At 43.1% G+C, this 18996-nt stretch overlaps 1 protein-coding gene across 19 annotated transcripts in view; it reads left to right on the top strand.

The window, feature by feature from the left end:
- Positions 1-18996, top strand: part of ACYP2 (acylphosphatase 2) — a 219599-nt gene that overhangs the window by 114510 nt on the left and 86093 nt on the right. For 3 of the 19 annotated variants that reach the window (XR_010600232.1, XM_042861188.2, XM_024109679.3), the window contains one exon: positions 14318-14394. The exons of 10 other annotated variants lie outside the window; for them this stretch is intronic. Coding sequence is in view for 8 of the 9 variants with exons in the window: in XM_042861188.2 (XP_042717122.1) it covers positions 14318-14369 (52 nt within the window). In the remaining variant the exon portion in view is untranslated. Of the gene's footprint in view, positions 1-2232; positions 2421-13155; positions 13278-14317; positions 14401-14991; positions 16040-18996 lie in introns of those variants that run through there. 6 more of the 19 variants (XM_042861187.2, XM_042861186.2, XM_042861193.2 and 3 more) reach the window with 6 other exon arrangements.

The following is an 18996-nucleotide window of genomic DNA, read 5'->3' as shown; positions in this document are numbered from 1 at the left end:
ATTTTGAAGATGTCGAGGAAGAGGATCAGGGTCTGGAAATAACCTGGCTGTGTAGGCAAAGGAGAGGGATGGAGTAAAAAATAATTTCCCAGTTGTGAGCTTGAAGGACAAGGAAGACAGCAGTGGCATCAACAGAGATGATAGAAAAAGGGGGAGTGGTGGTGATAGATGGAGGAAGAGGAGGCGCCACAAAAAGAGACGTTAAAGGAATGGTTGGAGAGACAGGAGAACTGGGAGAGGAGATATCTCAAGCTCAGTGAGGATAACATGTCAAAAAGGAAAGGATGATCTACAGTGTCAAATGTAGCAAAGAGGATTTGGCAAGGAAAAGATTATATCGTCTTGTGTAAGTACTTTTAAAGGACATTTTCAAGCAGATTGTGAGAAGCAATCTTATAATCTGGCAAAACTACATGCAATTGTCTTTAAAATAGCCTTATCGTTTATCAAAATTATACTTTAAAAAATTGGAAAAATACACCACAAATAATTTATTGAACACGTGTGCTGTTTACTATACCCTGTGAACCTGCAAACAAGTGAGCATCTTTCTGCTTTATTTTATACCTAAGTCAGAAAGGGATGGACTGAGATGAAAATAGGAGACAATCTGTAGTTGAGTGCAGAAGCATACAGGCATGAAAGAGAAGTTGCAAGTTATACTTGGTTTTCAGTTTAAAATAATTCCCATATTAATGTCTGCTGTTTATCACATGAAGTATAGGGAATGTGTTCATTGCATTTACCATTGATACTGAAAACTCATCTAGTTTTTATAGATTTTACGGGGTAACGAATATTTCCTGTACACACATTTTCCATAATGTTATGATAGTTTATTTACAAGCTTGTAATGCAATGAACTATTATTTCATATTATGTTTCAACTATATCTAGCTTGATAAGGAGTCAACATTCTATACTAGCATACAATAGATCTTGTTCCAGAATAACTTGGAAATACCCATTATATGGGCTGAAGGAAGTGATGTTTTGGAAGGAAAAGGAAGGTGGAGGTTGAATACATAGTCTTTAAGCTTTCTTCATTTTGGCCCACATACCCCTTTCATGCAGGAAATTTGGGGGCTCCCACATGAGTGCTGGAATCTGGTTAGCAGTGGGGGGTCCACCAGCTCCAGAACTGTGGCCATGCTCCTCCTCTTCCCCCGGGGCCCTGCCCTCTGGCCAGGCCAAAAGCCAGAGGTAGGCAGTGGTAAGAGCTGCCCAGGGAGACTGGGCTGCTGTGGGGAGCCCCAGACCCTCCACCTGCTGTGGGTGGAGGCTAGGGTGCCTGAGACCAGCTCCCATCCTGTATTCCCATCCCCCAGGGCATGCCACTCCTAGTGGGACCTAGGGGTGGAGGCTCTGTTTCAGCCTCCTGTACTCTCCCTGGGGCCTACAGAAACGCTCTGCGGGGAGAGGAGGCCCTGCCCCAGGCTGGGAGGAATTGGGGAGCCCCGGGAAGGTCACAGGCAGCGAGGAGCCAAGAAGGACGGGCTCCTCTGGTATAGCTCCCGCTGCTTACTGGCCCGGCCTCAATGGCTGCTGCACTCCACCTGGGCTCGCTCAGTGCCTATTTCTGGCTCCCGCTGCCAGGCTGCCCCCCGCTGCTGGCTGGGCTTTGTCCCCAAGGCAGAAACCATGTGAGGCACTGTTCCTCCTGTCGCCTTTGGCTCAAGACTTGCAGTTGGGGGGTGGGGGGCGGGCAACGCCCTCCAACTCCCAAACTACACCCATACCGCTGCTGTTGTGTGTCTGCCCAAGGCTACTATGCCCAGGTTAAAAAGTGAGTGGGCATGACCCTCCCTGCCCCCCCCCCCTTGGTTCTGCCCACCCTGGGCTCCCAGGGTGTGGAGGGCCCAAATGTTCTTTGTGCCCAGGGCACCAATAAATCTTAATCTGCCTCTGCTGTCACGCCCCACATAAGGACCAGCATTTTCCAGCTGAGGATCACAAAACATTTTACAACAAACAGTGTAAATCCGGGTTCTGTTCCAAACTCTACAAGACTTTGGTTCTGTGGTCTTGGGCAAGTCATTTAGCCTTTGTGCTTCAGTTTCCCCAGTTAAAATGGAGATAATGCTCTTACCTTATAAGGATGTTGCAAGAATTAATTAATTTTGTAAAGTGGTCCTCAGCTGAAAAATGCTGTAGAATTGTGAATTATTATTTTTTTTAGTAGTAGTCACCAGCTGAACAAATAACATTTAGACCACCCCATTTCTATTTCAGATTTAAAAGCAATTTGTACTGTAAGGCTGAATCAGACTGTACTGTAAACAATAGATAACGCAGCTGTTCATCTGGAAACTGGATTTAGAAAATTTCTCATCTAACTAGAAGGGGTAAATATTTTTTCTTTAACCCACATTGAACATCTTAAGATACTAATTTCAACAGTTAATAAATCTCTAACCCCCATTAACTAGTTTAAAGTTGAGAACTCCCTTAAATTTTGAGAATGGAGTATTTATATAAAGCTTTTGCTGAACTTTCGAGTGGCAAATTTACAAGGCGCAAATGTCAGTCAGGCTCCTAACTTCCCCTGAAAGCCATTTGTGCCTTTGAAAAATCTTCTTTACAGTTGATACATTGCTGGGACCCAATGTAATGCTTCTGGGTCATATTTTCAAAATATTCTGGAACCAGTTTGAAGATGTTCTGTTAGCACTCATACAGTAGAATGTAGACCAGTTCAAGGCCCTTACTGCTGCTGCTTGCAGGACAAAGATTGTCTCTGAAATATTGTGTGCAACAGATATACTCTTTGCATAAGTAGTAGTGAGCAACAGTTCAGTCTAAAATGTTGTTTATAAAGGAGTGATTCTTAACCAAATTTCTAACACAATAGTTGGATTCTGACAGTAGTTAGGGTAGTTCTACCGTCGGAAAAAGAGTAGACCTGAGAAGTGTAAGTTACCTCTTTGGGACATGCTATAGATCCTATCTTTGACCAAGCTGCATGGGCATCTAAAGTACCACATAAATTGAGTAGCTTTTATTAATGTGAACATTCTAAATATGTTTGTCTGATCAAATGTGCATTACTTAGTTGTCTAGATCACTGAGTTACTTGCTGAGAAACCTGTTACACTGACTGAGACATAGGTATGAATAAGGCTAAGCACTCACTATATATATCAGAACCAAATATATGGAAACCCTGTCCACAGCCTGCATGTATCAATCTGCAAAGTTTAAAAAACATAACAATAAAAAGCAATTAAGTTGTGCTGCTCTTACAGTGTTTCAGAAATATTCCTACTTTCCATGTTGCTTTTGTGGTATAAGCTTAATGTTTGTTTTTTTTTCTGAAGTCTGTAGAGTTTCTCCCCAAAGATGCAGATTTAGGGATTCTTTGATTTTACCATAACTGCCTGAAGTTAGTGTAGAGCTGGAAACATAGGAAGATTGTGATAGCGATGCTGATTCACTATTTGGAGTTCAGCCTTGGAAGACTCGAAAGAACGAGAGTTTGGGGTCTCTGACTCATTGACAATGGTACATGATACAGAAAAAGCAAACAAGGATTCCCACATTCAGGTTGGAGTTTCTAGCCAATCCTTGTCTCTGAAGGGCATAAAGAATGAGAATTAGCAAATACTCCAATGTGCTAGAGAGAGAACCAGTGGCAATTTCCTTAGGCAGCCATGTCCAGATGAGAATTTGATGGTAAAATGCCTACTTAAATGTAGGTGTACCTAAATGGTACTGCTAACTTTAAGTTGTTAGGTTGTACGCACTTGTGTATACTGTATTATATTACTGTTTGACTGTGTTCTGCTCTTGTTTTATAATCCTCCCATGTTTCTTGCACATAACTCATGAATAATAAATCTGATTTTTTTGGTGTTCATATCCCCTTTCTTGGTATCTGTTGTTTTATATTTCTTAGGCCCAGTAATTAAATAGGGAGGGAACAAGTCTCTGATGACCACTTCTGAATTCTAAAGGATTAAAGGAGATAATCCTTAGCCAGGGACTTATTTTTATAATTCCCAGCAGAAAAAACAATATTAAGATGGAGTTAAAGTTGAGTAACATAAGGAAAAAAAAATCACAAGAATGTTATCATTATTCCAAAAACAACCATTATAAACACAGGAAATTCAGAGTTAAAGTTAAATTGGTATAATTGGTACTGGAGTCCAGGCATCTTGTATGAGACCAGGTGGAAACTCCTATCATTCAAAGTTGTTGTTATATTTGGCCTTGTCTACACTACGAGAGTAGTTCGATTTTACTTGCATCGAATTTTTGGAATCGATATTGCAAAGTCGAACGTGTGTGTCCACACTAAGGACAGTAATTCGACTTTGTGCGTCCACACTAACGGTGAAAGCATCAACATTCGAAGCGGTGCACTGTGGTCAGCTATCCCACAGTTCCCGCAGTCCCCTCTGCCCATTGGAATTCTGGGTGTAGCCGGCAATGCCTTCTGGGTAACAAAATGTGTCGAGGGTGCTTTTGGGTAACTGTCGTCATCCGTCCATCACTCCCGCCCTCCCTCCCTGAAAGCGCTGGCGGGAAATCATTTCGCGCACTTTTCCAGTCATTGACAGCGCGGACGCCACAGCACTGCGAGCATGGAGCACGCTGCGATCATCGCTGCAGTTGTGGCCGCTCTCAACGCCTCGCAGCTTATCATACAGGTTTCCCTGAGGCAGATGCAGAAAAGTCAGGCGAGGAGGCTACGGCACCGCGGTGATGTCCTGAAGTCTGAGAGTAGCACAGACCTCTCAGAAAGCAGGGGACCCAGCGCCGAGGACATCACGGTGGCAATGGGTCATGTTGATGCCGTGGAACGGCGATTCTGGGCACGGGAAACAAGCACTGAGTGGTGGGACTGCATAGTGCTGCAGGTCTGGGATGAATCCCAGTGGCTGCGAAACTTTCGCATGCGAAAGGGAACTTTCCTGGAACTTTGTGAGTTGCTGTCCCCTGCCCTGAAGCGCAGTGACACCCGCTTGCGAGCTGCACTGAGTGTACAGAAGCGAGTGGCCATAGCCCTCTGGAAGCTTGCAACGCCAGACAGCTACCGGTCAGTCGCGAACCAGTTTGGGGTGGGCAAATCTACCGTGGGGGTTGTTGTGATGCAAGTAGCGAAGGCAATCGTTGATGTACTGCTGCCAAAGGTAGTGACCCTGGGAAACGTGGAGGCGATCATAGATGGCTTCGCAGCGATGGGATTCCCAAACTGCGGTGGGGCCATAGATGGAACTCACATCCCTATCCTGGCACCGGACCACCAGGCCACCCAGTACATTAACCGAAAGGGATACTTTTCCATGGTGCTGCAAGCACTGGTGGACCACAGGGGACGTTTTACCAACATCTACGTGGGATGGCCGGGCAAGGTTCATGACGCTCGTGTTTTCAGGAACTCTGGTCTGTTTAGACGGCTGCAAGAAGGTATTTACTTCCCGGACCACAAAATAACTGTTGGGGATGTGGAGATGCCTATAGTCATCCTCGGGGACCCAGCCTACCCGCTAATGCCCTGGCTCATGAAGCCCTATACTGGCGCCCTGGACACTGAAAAAGAACTCTTCAACTACCGGCTGAGCAAGTGCAGAATGGTGGTGGAGTGTGCTTTTGGCCGTCTCAAGGGGAGATGGAGAAGCTTACTGACTCGCTGTGATCTCAGCGAAACCAATATCCCCATTGTTATAGCAGCTTGCTGTGTGCTCCACAATCTCTGTGAGAGCAAGGGGGAGACCTTTATGGTGGGGTGGGAGGTTGAGGAAAATAGCCTGGCTGCTGATTACTCACAGCCAGACAGCCGGGCGATTAGAAGAGACCAGCGGGAAGCGCTGTGCATCCGGGAGGCTTTGAAAGCAAAGTTCCTGAGTGAGCAGGGTAACCTGTGACTTTAAAGTTTGTGTACTGAGAAGCTAAACCTGCCCCCGTTTCTTTATCCAGTTAATGTTGACTATCCTATCCAGTTACATACCCCCTTCACCCCCCTTCCAACACACGTTTCGAAATAAAAATAGTTCAACTTTGTTAAAGCACACCGTTTTCTTTAATACTGTTTTCGCGGGAATTTTTTAAAACTGGGACGCAGACTGTGGTGCGGAGCGGGTGTAGTGTCGTGACGCGAATGCAGCTTCTAAACTCAAGGATTGACAGGCTCCGCTGCGGTGGGATGGTTGTTTCAATGGAGCCTGTCACCCCTCCTGATCGGGACTGTGTGTATGGGGGGTCTATGTGACTTTGTGGCAGGGGGAGGACAGTTACAGATCCCCTGCTGTGTGGCTCTGTGATCCTGCCTAAGGACCGCCGCTTAAGATCTGTAACTGCCCTCCCCTGCCACAAAGTCACAGAGCAACCCACCCCCCACCACATAACATGAAAACAACCTCCCAGACTAACCAGGGTAACTAGTCACTGCATCACTGCACTGTGTATGTGCCCTGCTGCTGTGCCTGCCCCCGACTATGTACCCTGCCAAAGGTGACTGTCCTGTCCAATTACCAACCCCCTTTCCCATCCTCCTCCAAAAGAACATGATTGAAACAGTAGTTAACAGAAACGTATTTTTTATTATCAACTACACATGGCATTGGGAGGTGAAACTTGGACGGGGGCTTGTGTCAGGCGGGAAGGAAAGAACTTTTCAAATTTTGGGAAATGAGAGCCTTCTGCTACTAGAGCTCTCTGCAGGGGTGGAGTGAGACTTAGCAGGGACTCTGCCGCCTCTCCTTCTTTGCACTTTGGGTGAGGTGGGTATGGGACTTGGTGGCAGGGGAGGGCGGTTAGAGATGGACTGCAGCGGGGCTCTGTCCTCCTGCCTCCGTTCCTGCAGAACATCCACAAGGTGCCGGAGTGTGTCCGTTTGCTCCCTCAGTAGTCCAAGCAGCGTTTGAGTCGCCTGCTGGTCTTCCTGCCGCCACCTCTCCTCCCGATCCATGTTGGCTTGGTGCATTCGGGTCAAGTTCTCCCGCCACTGGGTCTGCTGTGCTGCCTGGGCTTGGGAACAGGCCATAAGCTCAGAGAACATGTCCTCCCGTGTCCTCTTCTTCCTACGCCTAATCCGCGCTAGCCTCTGGGAGTGTGATTCCAGGCTAGGTTGTGAGACAGTCGCAGATGGGGCTGTGGAAATGGGAAAAAGGGAGTGAATTCCTCAGAAAGAAAAATGTAGTTGTGAACAAAGAACATAGTCTTTTTCTCTGTGAACAAGACCATGCACAGCACCTATCACATGCGCACTCAGCACAAGGTCGAATTTTCGGCCTTCGCATTCAGTGCCTGGGGTCTTGCACAGCACATTTGAGAAGCGGGGCAGCACAACGGAATTTCTGTTGCAGGCAGACATGATAAGCCGTACACTTGTGGCAGTTTAAAACTTTTATATTACCACTGGCCTCAGTTCACATTTAAAGCTATGTCAGTTCCTGCAGCCAGCAATCCGGCAAGCGGGAACTCTGCCCCTGTCCCACCCCCTCGCGGATGTCCCCGGGAACGATCCCTTTCGGCTGCCCCTCTCCCGCCTCCACCGCGTGGCTACAAACCAGCGGTTACAGTTCTGTAAAGGAACGGGAAAGCAGTCCCAACACTAACATTCCCCTACCTAATTAAAAGCAGGTCACCATGGGCGACATCACCCTGATGAGGATCTCTGAGAGCAACAGACAGAGAATGCTCCGGGAAAGCCTCCAAAGACCAGGGCCGTATGCCGCCCTGCTATGCAGAGCAATGATTCCCGAGTACTTGATAGTCTTGTGGCGCGGCAACGTGTCGTACTTCGGAGGACCCAATAAGGCCGCTCTCCCCAGGAACCTCATGCAACGGCTTTCAAATTATCTCCAGGAGAGCTTCATCGAGATGTCCCAGGAGGATTACTGCTCTATCCCCGGACATACAGACCGCATTTTACTGTAGCTGCAGTAGCAGGGAATAAACAGTAGAGCGGCTTGTGCAGGACAATCACTGAAAACCGGACATTGCTAGATTTTTTTTCAAAACTTGCACTGCCCATGACTAAACCGTTAAGCGCCTAGGGCACACTAATCATGAACAACCCATTCTTTTAATTGTTAATATTCCTGTTTTGTTAAAAATAAATGTTTAGATGTTTACAACACTTACTGGCTGATCCTTCACCACATTCTGTGTCCGGGGTAACGGCTGGGGACGCTTCGTAGGGGATCTCTGTAAGGGTGATGAAGAGATCCTGGCTGTCGGGGAAATCAGCGTTGTGAGCGCTGCCGACTGCCTCGCCCTCCTCATCTCCTTCCTCATCTTCCCCGTCCCCTAACATGTCCGAGGAACCGGCCGTGGACACTATCCCATCCTCAGAGTCCACGGTCACTGGTGGGGTAGTGGTGGCGGCCGCACCGAGGATGGAATGCAGTGCCTCATAGAAACGGGATGTCTGGGGATGGGATCCAGAGCGTCCGTTTGCCTCTTTGGTCTTCTGGTAGCCTTGTCTCAGCTCCTTGATTTTCACGCGGCACTGCGTTGCATCCCGGCTGTATCCTCTCTCTGCCATGTCTTTAGAGATCTTCTCGTAGATCTTTTGCATTCTGTCTTTTGGATCGCAGCTCGGAAAGCACGGACTCATCGCCCCACACAGCGATGAGATCCAAGACTTCCCGATCAGTCCATGCTGGGGCCCTCTTTCTATTCACAGACTGCACGGCCATCACTGCTGGAGAGCTCTGCATTGTTGCCAGTGCTGCTGTGCTCGCCACGATGTCCAGACAGGAAATGAGATTCAAACTGGCCAGACAGGAAAAGGAATTCCAATTCAAATTTTCCCGGGGCTTTTCCTGTGTGGCTGGTCAGAGCATCCGAGCTCGCACTGCTGTCCAGAGCGTCAACAGAGTGGTGCACTGTGGGATAGCTCCCGGAGCTATTAGCGTCGATTTCCATCCACACCTAGCCTAATTCAACATGGCCATGTCGAATTTGGCGCTACTCCCCTCGTCGGGGAGGAGTACAGAAGTCGAATTAAAGAGACCTCTATGTCGAACTAAATAGCATCGCAGTGTGGACGGGTGCAGGGTTAATTCGATGTAACGGCGCTAACTTCGACATAAACGCCTAGTGTAGACCAGGCCTTTGTTATGGAGATAGTGACATAGATATGCATTTGTCTTTATAGAATTACAAAAAGAACAGGAGTACTTGTGGCACCTTAGAGACTAACAAATTTATTAGAGCATGAGCTTTCGTGGACTACAGCCCAGTCCACGAAAGCTTATGCTCTAATAAATTTGTTAGTCTCTAAGGTGCCACAAGTACTCCTGTTCTTTTTGCGGATACAGACTAACACGGCTGCTACTCTGAAACCTATAGAATTAGAGATCTTACAGTTTAAATAGGCAACATACAGACAAAGGGCAAGAGGGAGGAAGGTATAGAACATAAGACCTTGTTGTATTTGTTCCTGTTTGTATGGATGCATTTAGTCATTTAACCCTTAGACTTTTTATAGATCTGAGGCAATAGCTCCAGCAGTGGGGGCATTATATCCCTTCTCTGCAGTGGAGTTACAGCACCTCCTAGGGCTAACAACGGTCAATTTCTTTCTGAAACAATCTGTGTTTAATGCTAAGACATTCGGTTTTACTGGGCGATTTTTGATTATCTCACCCTGGACAGACTTGCTTATTTTTATATCCCCCTCCCCCCCCCCAACTCCAGTCAGATCAAGAATTCTCACTGGCAGTTGCTTAAAGTTCAGAGATCCTGGAATACTAGAGATGGAAACATCAATGCTTTAATACACACAATCCATTGTAAAGGGGAAAAAAACCCTCTGAATCAGTCCATCAAGACTTAGGTACAAATGCAAGTATTTTATATTATTGTCTGAGAAAACATCAATAAATGAAAAAAGTAAATATTAAATGACTATCCCAGTTTGGAGCTTTTGTTCAGACTGAAGTGCCAGTCCACAAGGCTTATAAGTTTCCACATTTTTGTTGTATTGAGAAGTGCAGGGGCAGCTCCAGGCACCAGCGCAGCAAGTGCGTACCTGGGGCGGCAAGCAGCGGGGGGCGGTCTGCCAGTCACTCTGGGGGCGGCAGTCGGGCATGCCGGTCCTGCGGTTTCAGCGGCAAGTACGCCGAATCCGCGGGACTGGCAGATCACCCGCAAAAACACCGCCGAATCCGCGTGACCGCGGACCGCCTGCAGGCATGCCGCCGAAGGCTGCCTGACTGCCATGCTTTGGGCGGCAAAAAACATAGAGCTGCCCCTGGAGAAGTGGATCTCTCATGAGACTAGAAGATTTGTCTAGAAGAGTGGGAGGGGTGGGGAGCCCACCCCACCCCAAAAAATGTGTGGCTCCAAACAGCTTTTTGTTGCAGAGGACAAACTGGAATCTTTAACGTCTTGGTAGCTGTGTTGTCATAGGAAAGCCTGCTGATAAAGATGATTTGTAAGGCTTAAAGTGTAAAACAAATATAATTCAGAACAGTATATTCCACAATATTTACTTTAAAAAAATAAATAAAGCTTGATGTTTTAAAATGTAAAAATGTATTTTCTAGTGTAAAGAAGTCAGGCAGAATCACAAAGTCAAGGGCATTATTATTTGCCAGAAGAATATTATGGAATTCCTTAACCTTTTATATACATAGCCTTTTGATTGATTAATACTTATGGAGAAATATAAGAAAATGATAAACCTTTATTTCATGATTTCTACAGAGATCTGTAGTTTTCTAATAGCTGCAAGATGTAACATATTTCATCTGCTCTTAAGAATGTTTGTTGGATTGCTGGTTGACATTACCCACTCATGAGGAGTAACATATGATACAATGATTCTTAGTGTTTGTAGATATTTTTACCTGAGTGAAAATCATTGTTCTTAATTTGAGAGAATTTGCCTCCAAAAAGAAGCTTTGTTTTTTTAAATTATAGTAGTGGCATCTTTTCCAGGATCACAGAGCTGGTCTTGGTTATGTATTTTGTATAGAACTTACTGTATGTTGCCAAATCATAGGATGCTTTTTAAACAAAATGCCTATAAAGTGATAAAGTATGTTTCCATACCAAAGAGTTACAGTATGTTAAAAATACCTAAGTAGTCAATATTTAATTTGCTTTTAAAAAGCAAAAAAGCAACGATTGCGTAGATGTACTGGTCAAGGTAGCAGCATGAGAATCAAACTATAGTCAATCACGTATTTATTGAAAGATTTGCCTTATACAACTTTATGGATTTTGATTCTTCTGGAAATATGTTTCCATAGATATAATGGAAATGTCACCCTCCCAAAATCTCTTAAAAAAACAAGCAAGCAAACAAATAAAGCCCCAGTACACTCAAGTATCAGGGGGTAGCCGTGTTAGTCTGTATCTACAAAAACAACAAAGTGTCTGGTGGCACCTTAAAGACTAACAGATTTATCTGGGCATAAGCTTTCGTGGAAAGCTTATGCCCAAATAAATCTGTTAGTCTTTAAGGTGCCACCAGACACCTTGTTGACCCAGTACACTCAAAGAAATCTCGTTTCACAGCAAGGGTTTAATGAAAACAGAGACTAATATCTGCAACTCCTCTCTGCTAAAGAGCTATTTTTAATTAAAGTACTCTGAGTTTAATCCAAAGCCCACTGAAGTCACTGGAAAGACACTTGTTGTCTTCAACAGGCTTTGGATCAGGCCCTGTGGGCCTGCTCTAAACCTCCATCAGCTGATAATAGTTTCCAAGGGACTGTCTGTCAGCTAGGGATTGCTAGAGCACAGCACATTCCGGCCATGCCCTCTATCTGTCCCTGATACAGTCCCTAACTGGGTTTGAAGGCAGAGGAAAATGTGGCAGAGGAGCCAGTTATACTGATCCACATCCAAGTGAAACAAAGGGAGCAGAATAGGCCAAAGAATCTGAATCCTTTACCTTTTTTCACCACCGCACAATAACTACATAGTTAACATTGTCAGGCTGGAAATCATATATATGGTTTAAAAATATATTCTTTTCTGTGCTACAAATACCACCTTAAGAATATTAAACCTGAAAGATGGTAATAATCTTATTTGCTGTTCCACGTTTATGATGTTTGTTTTCTTTTTATATTTAATTCAACTTCACCAATAGAAACATGCCAGCCAGTTTCACTTATTTTTCTTGGTTTCACTTTCTACTTTATTTTCATGCATTAGCACTGTGCAGCAGGTGAATATCTAAATCATGACATAGAAACAAAACATAGGATGTTTAATTTAGAGAGGAAATGAATAAACAGGGATATGATAGAGGTATATAAAATTATGAATGGTGTTCTCAGGGAAAATAAATCAGGTGTTCTCAGTTTACCCTTTCTCATAATATAAGAATGTGGGAATAGTCAATCGGATTGAAAGGCAACAAATTAAGTGATAGAAGGAAACACTTTTTCACACAATATTTAATTAATCTGTGGAAATAAGGGCCACCAGGTATTTTTGAAGCCAAGAGATTAACAGGATTCAAAACAAGGATTAGACATTTATATGGCTAATAAGAACATCACAGTTACATAAGATAGGATAAAAATGTACAATAATTACAACTATTTATGCTTTAGGTTGTAAGCAAACCACTATCTGTCTGGTGTTGGGAAGAAACATCTATGCTTGGTCTATGGTGATTTTCTCTAGTATCTAGGCCTGGCCACTGTCGGAGAGAGGATTCTGGACTAGAGGAAACTCTAATCTTAGCTGATATGGCAATTTCTGTGTTTCTAAATCTTAACAATTATTTTCATTGGAAGAAAGAGCATTTCATGTATTGTTTAGTTGTGTACAATTTTTTTTAAATACAAAAGTTAAATTTTGTGTGAAAGTTTCTCCTTCTCTCTTCAACATATTTTTCAATTCTCTTCAGTTTGGGCTCAATCCTGCAAGTTACTGAGCTGAGCCATTGGGAGCTAAGGGTCCTTCACAGAGATGGACCCTTAATACTGAATCTTGTGACATATTCCTAGGATTCATTCCTGATTACCATTTACCACCCAGTTAGCATTTCCCAGAGGGAAGTGCTTTCTAAATCCTGGTGCCTTAAGCTCTTAATATTAGGACACCATACTTTTTCATATATATTAACTGAAGAAAGCTTTAATTATCTAAATTCTATCCTCCATCAGAGAAATACAGTTCTTCCAGATGGAAACTCCATTTTTATAGGGCTAATAATACTCTTTTCATATCCAACAGAAAGGACTGTTGTTTGCTGGGATTTATAAACAGCTGTAATGTGCAAGAGCAAAAGCTGGATTGCCTTAAGGAGGCACTACTGAAAGGAATGTGATGAATGACAGCACTTTTCTGAACTTGGGGTAAATTGAAAGCTGCTTGGCCTGTGAAGGTTGTCATCAAATTTACTTCCTTTCTGGAAATGAAACTCTTTATGGTGTTTTATCAACCTCCATCCATCCCCACTTCCACCCTCATCCTATTCATACTAGGAATAGAGGTTTTTTTTTTTTTTTATCCTGTCAATGAGGGAAGCTCCACCATCTATGCCACTCCTTAATCAGCCAGAGGGATTGCTCCTGAGTAATACTGTTAAACTTCAGAAAGAGCAAAACACATGCTCACTGTTTCCTGTTGTTTGTCCTAGACAGGCGTTCATGTGTTAAGTCTGTTTATCATAAAACCCGTTGTCTAAACTAGATATGCTCAGTTTTTTAAAGAGCTGTATGCAAATAAGGGTCCAGTGAGCCTGTGCAACAAACTGCATTACATTTGGCTGCTTTTCCAGAACTCGCTCTTATAGTATGACTTGTCATATTATCATGTTATCCCAGTGCCCTCAGAAAATCTCAGTAGTAATCCTCACAACATGTTGTGGGAACAAAGCTGATCAAATGCAGTAGTCCCAGTGATGAACTCTGCTAACTCAGTCATTATTATTACAGTAGTTGTTTCCAGTAGCTTTAATGAACTATTTCTCCCTCTCACCTAGGAAAAATACTGAATATTGGCATGAGTGAAATGAGGAAACTCACTGCTCAATATTAAGAGCAAAGTAGTTAGCATGCTAAGAGTGTCAGGTCATGAATCAAGGTCCTCTGAAGCAGAGGATCTAATGCACTTCTACATTAGTCTACCTCCTACCCCAGCACATTTTCCTTGTTTAAAGTGCCTTTGTGATCATTAGCAAAGTGTCACAGAGTGGAAGTCTGGATCCTGCCCTTTAAGGCTAGAAAAATGTATATTTTAAAAGAGTAATACATATTCCTACTAAATAAAAAACACAGATTTGCTTGGCTGGTTATAAAGACAGAGGCTCAAATGAACTAAGGAATATAAAAAAAGACTCAAATTCCACTTTGTCAATAGTCTCTTGAAATATTTTCCTTTATTTTTTTTAAAGTTCACTTGCCTTCCATATGGTTTTTCTGAAGGATATGACAGAAGAGACATGAAGGAAACAGAAGTTGAAGAATAGTTGTAAGTCTGTAGTTCTTCTAGCTTGATTAAGCTCTCTGGTGTAGCTGTTTTGGATTTGTGGAAGAACAGAGTGCAGTCCCATCATTACATAATGGTCTCTAGCAGATTAATAATTAAATTGTTTGTCTCTCCTGCCCTTTAGATCCCATAATTAATAAATGCTTTAGAGGAATCAGTAGAGGAAAGAGGAGGGAAATTTAAAAGGGAAAAATGATAGCACAAAATTAAAAATTATTACTAAAAACACAATATGGCTTAAATCTACATCCCTGCTCAAAGAGTGTAGGAGAGAGATGCCTTTCTGAGTAAGCTGAGTGATAAAATGGTTTATTTCTATTTATTATTAACTGGTATAAGTGGCTCTTGTATCTATATCAAGTGAGTGACCCTATAAGGATAGCTCCTCTGGTGTACGCTGACTGCTGGTTTAAACTATTACTGACTGAAATCTAATCTTGCAAACCCTTCTTCTGTGAGTGGGGTTTTTTTCAATAATTTCAGAATTCAAATGCTGTATCCAAACTTTCCTTAAATGAACTAGCAGTATTAATGGAAAATAATTAATAAGAACAAGATGAATTATATTTTATGATCCAGGTTCTGCGAGCTGACTCATGCATGTGATCTCTTACCCAGGCATATAACCCCAGTGGGACTCTCAACAGGCTCACGTGGCTGCCTGCAAAGATCAATGTCCTGGCCCACATTTGTAAACACAGAATATTTTTGACTCTATTTACTGTACTTATTAGAGCACAAATATAATTTGTTTTTATTTAAAATGTTAATGGTGCTCGGTTTGATTCTTAGAGCCCCAGAAATATTTTGTATATTTATATTTTCTTTGAAACAGATTGCTAAGGAATATTTTTGTAAATATCTGATATTTAAATCCGTATTACAAACATTAATTAAAGCTTGTAACAACCCGGTGAAGTAGCTAAATATGTGTTATTCCCATTTTCTAGATGGAGAAACTGAGACACAGAGAGGTTCATTATTTGAATTGCTAATATCACACAGCAGATTTGTAGCAGAATTAGGAATAGAACAAGGAACTCTTGACTTCTAATCCTATGCTCTAATCACTAAATCACAACTCCTTCCTTACCTACTTCATAGGGTTGTGAGGATTAGTTAGCTAATGTTGGTAAAACACTTTGAAGATTAAATTTTTTTTCTAAAAGTCCTAAATATTACTACTACTATTAAAAATATATTGATTTAAGTTACAGGATAGGACATGTTTATTCATCTGCAGCTTTCAGTAGGACATTTGTGTATCTGTATCAAATTAAATGATCATCTTTGCATTATTATATTAGCAGTGTATTGTGTGGGTTATTTTGAGTAATGATACGTTTGGTGTTTTGGTACATTTGGTACAAGTAAGAAAACTGTTTAGAAAAATACTATTTTCATGTGAAAATGGGGGAAATAGACATGAGTGTGCTCTAGTTCAAATATACCAGAATGCCCCAACACTATTAGTTTCTCATAGTCCTTGTGATATATCTTATTAATTTGTATTACATTTAGTGCTTAAAGGCCCAACCAAAATCAGGGTATCATAATACTAGGCACTGTACGAACTCATAAGAGACAGCCCCTGCCTCAAAGAGATTATAATCTAAATAGACAAGACAGACAAGGGGCACGTCTTCACTACCTGCCAGATCGGCGGGTAGCAATCCATCTATTGGGGATCGACTTATCGCGTCTAGTGAAGAGGCGATAAAATCGATCCCTGATGGCTCTGCCGTCGACTCCGGAAATCCACCATGGCAAGAGGCGGAAGCGGAGTCGACGGCAGCGGTCGACTCGCCGCCGTCCTCACAGCCAGGTAAGTCGACCTAAAATACGCAACTTCAGCTATGCTATTCACGTAGCTGAAGTTGCGTATCTTAGGTCGACCCCCCCCACCCCACCCCCGTAGTGTAGACCTAGCCAAGGAGTGGGAGGTATAAATCTCATTTTACAGAGGGGGAACTGAAGCACAGAGAGCTGAAATTAGTTGGTCAAGGTCACAAAGCAAGCCTGTTGCATGCATGTGAACACAACCCATATCTCCTGAATCCCAGTACAGTTCCTTAACCACAGGATCATCCTTCCTCTTTGCACCTGTCCTCAATTATATTAGAAAATATAAGCATTTATCTGTATTTGAATATCTATCCCCAAGAAACTGAATGCCTTTTTAATGGTCTTACATGTACAGTAAGTAACAGATTAATGCAATTATGAACTGTATAAAGGGGTTATTTTTTATGTATACCAGCTGGCAAATTTTTCATTTTCCTTGTTATCAAACACTAACAATTCATAATAACAAATCTGATAATTGCATAGAGAATTTCATTTGGCTGATAGTGATGTGGACAGTATAGGGAGTAAATTCTGAACCACAGCAGTTTAGAATGGCACATATGAGCAATTAATCATTTCAGTGAGTACTTGTAAACAGGGTCAGCTCAGCAGGCATTCAGGAGATCTCTTATGAAATGTGATAGTGTCTCCATTATCCTTTTTAAAGGGTCTTGGTGTAGAACCCAAACAGCAGACAGGATTTATCTCTGCCGTGCTGTTGTCTGTACAGCAGATTTCTCACCTTTGGAAATCCCTATATAAGTTACCAACATTTTAAAAAACAAAACTCTGATCCTTTCCTGGCATTTTGAATGATAACTCTATCAGTTATCCTTGTGCCTGAATTTAGGGCCAGCTTTTCACCATATTTACACTAATGAAAAGTCTGTTAAAATATTCAAGTGTGTTTTCAAATGGACTTTAGCTATTGGCCCCAGTCAAGTAGACCCCAAGAGAAGGATCAGGCCGTAATGATGAATCATACAGCTTTTGAAAAGCTGAAAGTACGTCACAGGCTTTGCCTCTTCCTTTGGGGGTGTGCTATGTAAATAAAGTTACACATTATCTATCACTTAAAATTTTTCCAGCTGTCAGAGATGAATACCATGCCTGCTGGACCCAGCTTGACATCATGAGGCAGGGCATACTCCTCCTATGGTAATCATGCTGCTATTGGTTGCCTCTCCATGCCAGTAAACCCCCATTCCATATGGGATAGAAGGTGTGGCGGCATCAGTGATTTTAGAGTCAAGTCCTGGGTGGAAATGTCTGGTCCCAAGGGGAGCACTCCACAGAGAACATCTACTCCCTGCAGAAAGCTGTAGAAGGCTAACGGCATTTAGAAGGCTAACGGCATTTTGGGCTGTATAAGTAGGGGCATTGCCAGCAGATCGAGGAACGTGATCGTTCCCCTTTATTCGACATTGGTGAGGCCTCATCTGGAATACTGTGTCCAGTTTTGGGCTCCACACTACAAGAAGGATGTGGAAAAATTGGAAAGAGTCCAGCGGAGGGCAACAAAAATGATTAGGGGTCTGGAGCACATGACTTATGAGGAGAGGCTGAGAGAACTGGGATTGTTTAGTCTCCAGAAGAGAAGAATGAGGGGGGATTTGATAGCAGCCTTCAACTACCTGAAGGGGGGTTCCAAAGAGGATGGAGCTTGGCTGTTCTCAGTGGTGGCAGATGACAGAACAAGGAGCAATGGTCTCAAGTTGCGGTGGGGGAGGTCCAGGTTGGATATCAGGAAAAACTATTTCACTAGGAGGGTGGTGAAACACTGGAATGCGTTACCTAGGGAGGTGGTGGAGTCTCCTTCCTTGGAGGTTTTTAAGGCCCGGCTTGACAAAGCCCTGGCTGGGATGATTTAGCTGGGAATTGGTCCTGCTTTGAGCAGGGGGTTGGACTAGATGACCTCTTGAGGTCCCTTCCAACTCTGATATTCTATGATTCTAAGAGGGGTAATGCTACAGCAGGGTTTAAAAACAGATCTTGCTACAATGGTTTAAATACTGTTTCCTGGCTAATATGGATACTGCATATGACCCTAATCCTGCAATGGGATCTGCATGGGTGGATGCTTACACCAGTGTGACATCGAGTTAACTTCAGTGAGATTCAGCACAGGCATAAGGGCCCCATCCATGTGATACCTGTTGTAGGATCAGGGCATTTGTTTTTATGAACCAATGTAAAACTGTATAAATTAAGGCAAATACCTTTAGTTTTTATCTGTTCATACTTGCTGTTCAAACCCAGTGCCATAGGAATGGGGAGATGTGTGGTGTGGGATAGTGTACCTAAGACAAACTTTCCCATTCTTTATAGTCGTTCTGTGTGATGGACCATCTGACCCAATTAAAAAAAATGAAACAGAATTCTCAGAACACAGAAGACAAGAAATACCAACTCGCTGTGATTAATGTAAGCCAGTGTTTCAAAGGCTGTGAGCAGTTGCACAGAGTATTATTTGTTTGCAGCAGCAGTTTCCCCTGGTAGGCAGCCAGTTGGTGGTTGTTACTGGCCCCAGGAATAGGTTCAAAGGACAGAGTCAGGAAGGACAGAGAATTAATAGTGCTTTCAATAATGCACTGATGTCAATAAAATAGTTTAGCCATATCGGATAGGAAACAAGTGTTAATTTTAAACAGCTGCCTTTAGGTGGTAATAAGTTCTCTCATCTGCAGCTCCTAAAATGCAATCCAGAATAGTCATGTTCAGCAGGTCACAAGATTA

Source organism: Chrysemys picta, chromosome 3 (genome assembly GCF_011386835.1).
Source record: "Chrysemys picta bellii isolate R12L10 chromosome 3, ASM1138683v2, whole genome shotgun sequence".
NCBI classification, from domain to species: Eukaryota; Metazoa; Chordata; order Testudines; family Emydidae; genus Chrysemys; species Chrysemys picta.
Note: the sequence above shows the minus strand (reverse complement) of the source record. Positions and strands in the feature narration are given on the sequence as shown.